Source organism: Leiobunum rupestre, chromosome 7 (genome assembly GCF_980474605.1).
Source record: "Leiobunum rupestre chromosome 7, qqLeiRupe1.1.hap1, whole genome shotgun sequence".
NCBI lineage: Eukaryota > Metazoa > Arthropoda > Arachnida > Opiliones > Sclerosomatidae > Leiobunum > Leiobunum rupestre.
In genome coordinates, this window is record NC_143390.1 from 45,443,499 (window position 1) to 45,446,214 (window position 2,716).

General features: G+C 38.5%; 1 protein-coding gene across 1 annotated transcript; it reads left to right on the plus strand.

Annotated features, from left to right (window-relative positions):
- The first annotated feature begins 481 nt into the window (after positions 1 to 481).
- LOC149936511 (zinc finger BED domain-containing protein 4-like) lies at positions 482 to 2,158 on the plus strand. Its single transcript, XM_090153687.1, has one exon. The coding sequence runs from the start codon at positions 482 to 484 to the stop codon at positions 2,156 to 2,158; it is 1,677 nt and encodes a 558-aa protein (XP_090009813.1).
- Positions 2,159 to 2,716: the final 558 nt, after the last annotated feature.

Here is a 2,716-nt window from a genome sequence, read left to right on the forward strand (position 1 = left end):
GAATCGGTCCTATTCGAAAATTACGAATATCGAATCGAATATTGAATCGAATGTAAAAAGTACCCGAATCGAATATTTATGAATTCGGAATAATCGAATACGAATCGAATCCTCGAGCTACGAAATGTTTTCTTCGAATTGAATTTCGAACCGGCAGTGAATTTCGAAGCGCGAATCGAATCATCCAATAATTCGGTAACGAATCGAATCGAATCTTATCAAACGTGCTTACGTCATTTATTGATTTAAAAAAAATATACTAGAGTAATGTTTACTGTTTCAGAGTCTTCTTTTTAACTGCCAAGTTTATCATTTGAGTCTTTACAACCCCCACAAAATACAAATTTATTTTGTAGGTCGCAACCTACCGGTTTATGAAAAAACCTCAATTAAAAATGATTTTTTTAATGCTGGCAAGTCGCCATTGAAATTGTGAATCGCGTAACACAATTGTAAGGCTATAGCTATATCACTCGTAATTATGTCGACAGTGAAGATATATTTTATTCAAAGTGGTAATGAGCATCGTTGTAAGTCTTGTCAACAGACGTTATCGTCCCAATCTAGTGGGACAACATCTCATTTATGGAGCCATTTGTTAAGAAAACACCCAGAGCAATACAAGGAAGCGAAAAAAGAATCGGCTAAAAAAGACGTTTCGCCATTGGCAAAATATCCAGAAAAACGTCCACTGTGTCTACCTTCAACTTCAAGTGAAATGCAGAGAAAGAAAACCAAGACATTGCCACTTGAACACAAAGAAAAATATGATAAAGCCGTTCTGAACTACGTCGTCGCTGACGGTAGACCTTTTGAAGCTGTCGCTGGTTCCGGTTTTAAACAATTGTGTGCCGAACTAACTAACAACCATTACAGTCCCCCACATCCTACAACCCTGTCTCGAAGACTAGAGGACATGAGAATGGACCTGGAAAAGAAACTGCAGTTAACGCTGAAAAGTCATGTTGATATTTCACGCATATCTATAACTTTCGATCACTGGAAAAGCAAAAACGGCAGTAACTATTTGGTAATTACTGGTCATTACATATGCGAGCAGGATTGGTCATTGTACTCCAAATGCCTATCAGTGTCAAACTTAGAAATTCGCGACGCAGACCATACTTCGGCGGCTACGGAAAATATTATAAGGAAACAACTTGACCTCTACAATATACCCTTGTCTCAAGTTTTTTACGCTACAACAGACACGACTAACTCCATGCCTTGTACTGCTAGACTTTTGGGAGTAAAATGGCTAGGTTGTGTCGCTCACAAACTACAACTTTCGATTAACGGGGCGTTGGCTGTTCAAATAATGATAAAACATTTGATTAAGCATGCTCATCGAATTGGTGCTTTCTTTCACTCATCTACAGTAGGCGCAAGATCACTAATCAAGCATCAAGTTGACATCGAATTGGCGGAATCTTCGCCCCCACTAGACGTGGTAACTAGATTCAATAGTACGTACAATCTACTACTTTGGTTGAAGGAAAATGAAGTTGCTGTATCTCTAGCGCTTGTGGAATGTACGGAAAAGAAAAACTGCGCAAAGAGTCCACCATCGGCTTTAACTCAACAATTGAAAGACACTTTGGAATCGTCTTTGCCAATTCTAAAGATAATGGCGGAAGCGACGACAATTTTCAGCGCCGACACATCGGTCACGGTCAGTTTAATTATTCCGCTAATAACCACTCTGAAAGATGAAGTAAAAAAAGCATCGGCCAAAGGAGTTAAAACCTTCAGGGACGAAATGTTGAAGCAGTTAAACGACCGTTTCGATCTAACTAACGAGCACTTGCTTGCCGCGACATTTGTAGACCCACGATTTAAAAACTCTTTATTTTCCGACCTGCAAACTGTGGATGTAAAACGTCACTTGAACGACCTTGTTGGGAACAACGAAGACAATGGTAATATATTACAATCACCTGAAATTTCAGGTCAAGATATCGAGTTGCCGAACAGCGACACTGGTGAAAATATCACTGCGGATCGATCATTACTAGACGCCTTATTCCATAAAGTTCATGGAAGTCAACAAAACATATCGACGAAGCAAAATGATTCTTCAAAACAATTACATAATGAGATTGAAGACTACGTCAAGGAACCTGTGTTTGATCGCGGTGGCGACCCACTTTACTACTAGAAACACAAATGTCACATTTATCCTCTACTATCCAAAGCCGCTCGCCAATTATTGGCTATTCAAGCTACCAATTGTGCAGCAGAAAGGGTAAACTCTGTGGGCTCTCAAGTAATCACCGATCTTCGATATTCTCTTTCCAACTACAATGCTGAAACACTCATTTGGGCGCGAAAAAATCAAGAGTTGTTGTTACATAACAAAATTTAACTTTATATTACAAATACTTTCAATTTTTTCTATTGTAATGAGATATTAACAATAAATAAAACAATTTGATTCGATTACTTAAAATTATTAAAACCGATTATTTCTTTATGAGAGGGAATATTACCTCCAAAGCAACCTTAAACGATGACCCCTACAATTCTTGACAAAAACCACTAAACACGCGCGCTCGTAGCGCCGTGTATATCTAAAATCAAAAGTCGCCAACGGCAAAAAATGGAAAACCTTAGGAGACGACAAAAAACCAACGAGTAATATTTACTTTAACCCGGAAAAAAGCCGCCATTTGCTTTAAAAAAACACACCTCTCGTTTGAAGTCGTAATAGCTGCGT

Bases quoted from the DNA above. Each gene is read 5' to 3' on its own strand.
- LOC149936511 (XM_090153687.1), top strand. From the start codon at position 482: ATGTCGACAGTGAAGATATATTTTATTCAAAGTGGTAATGAGCATCGT.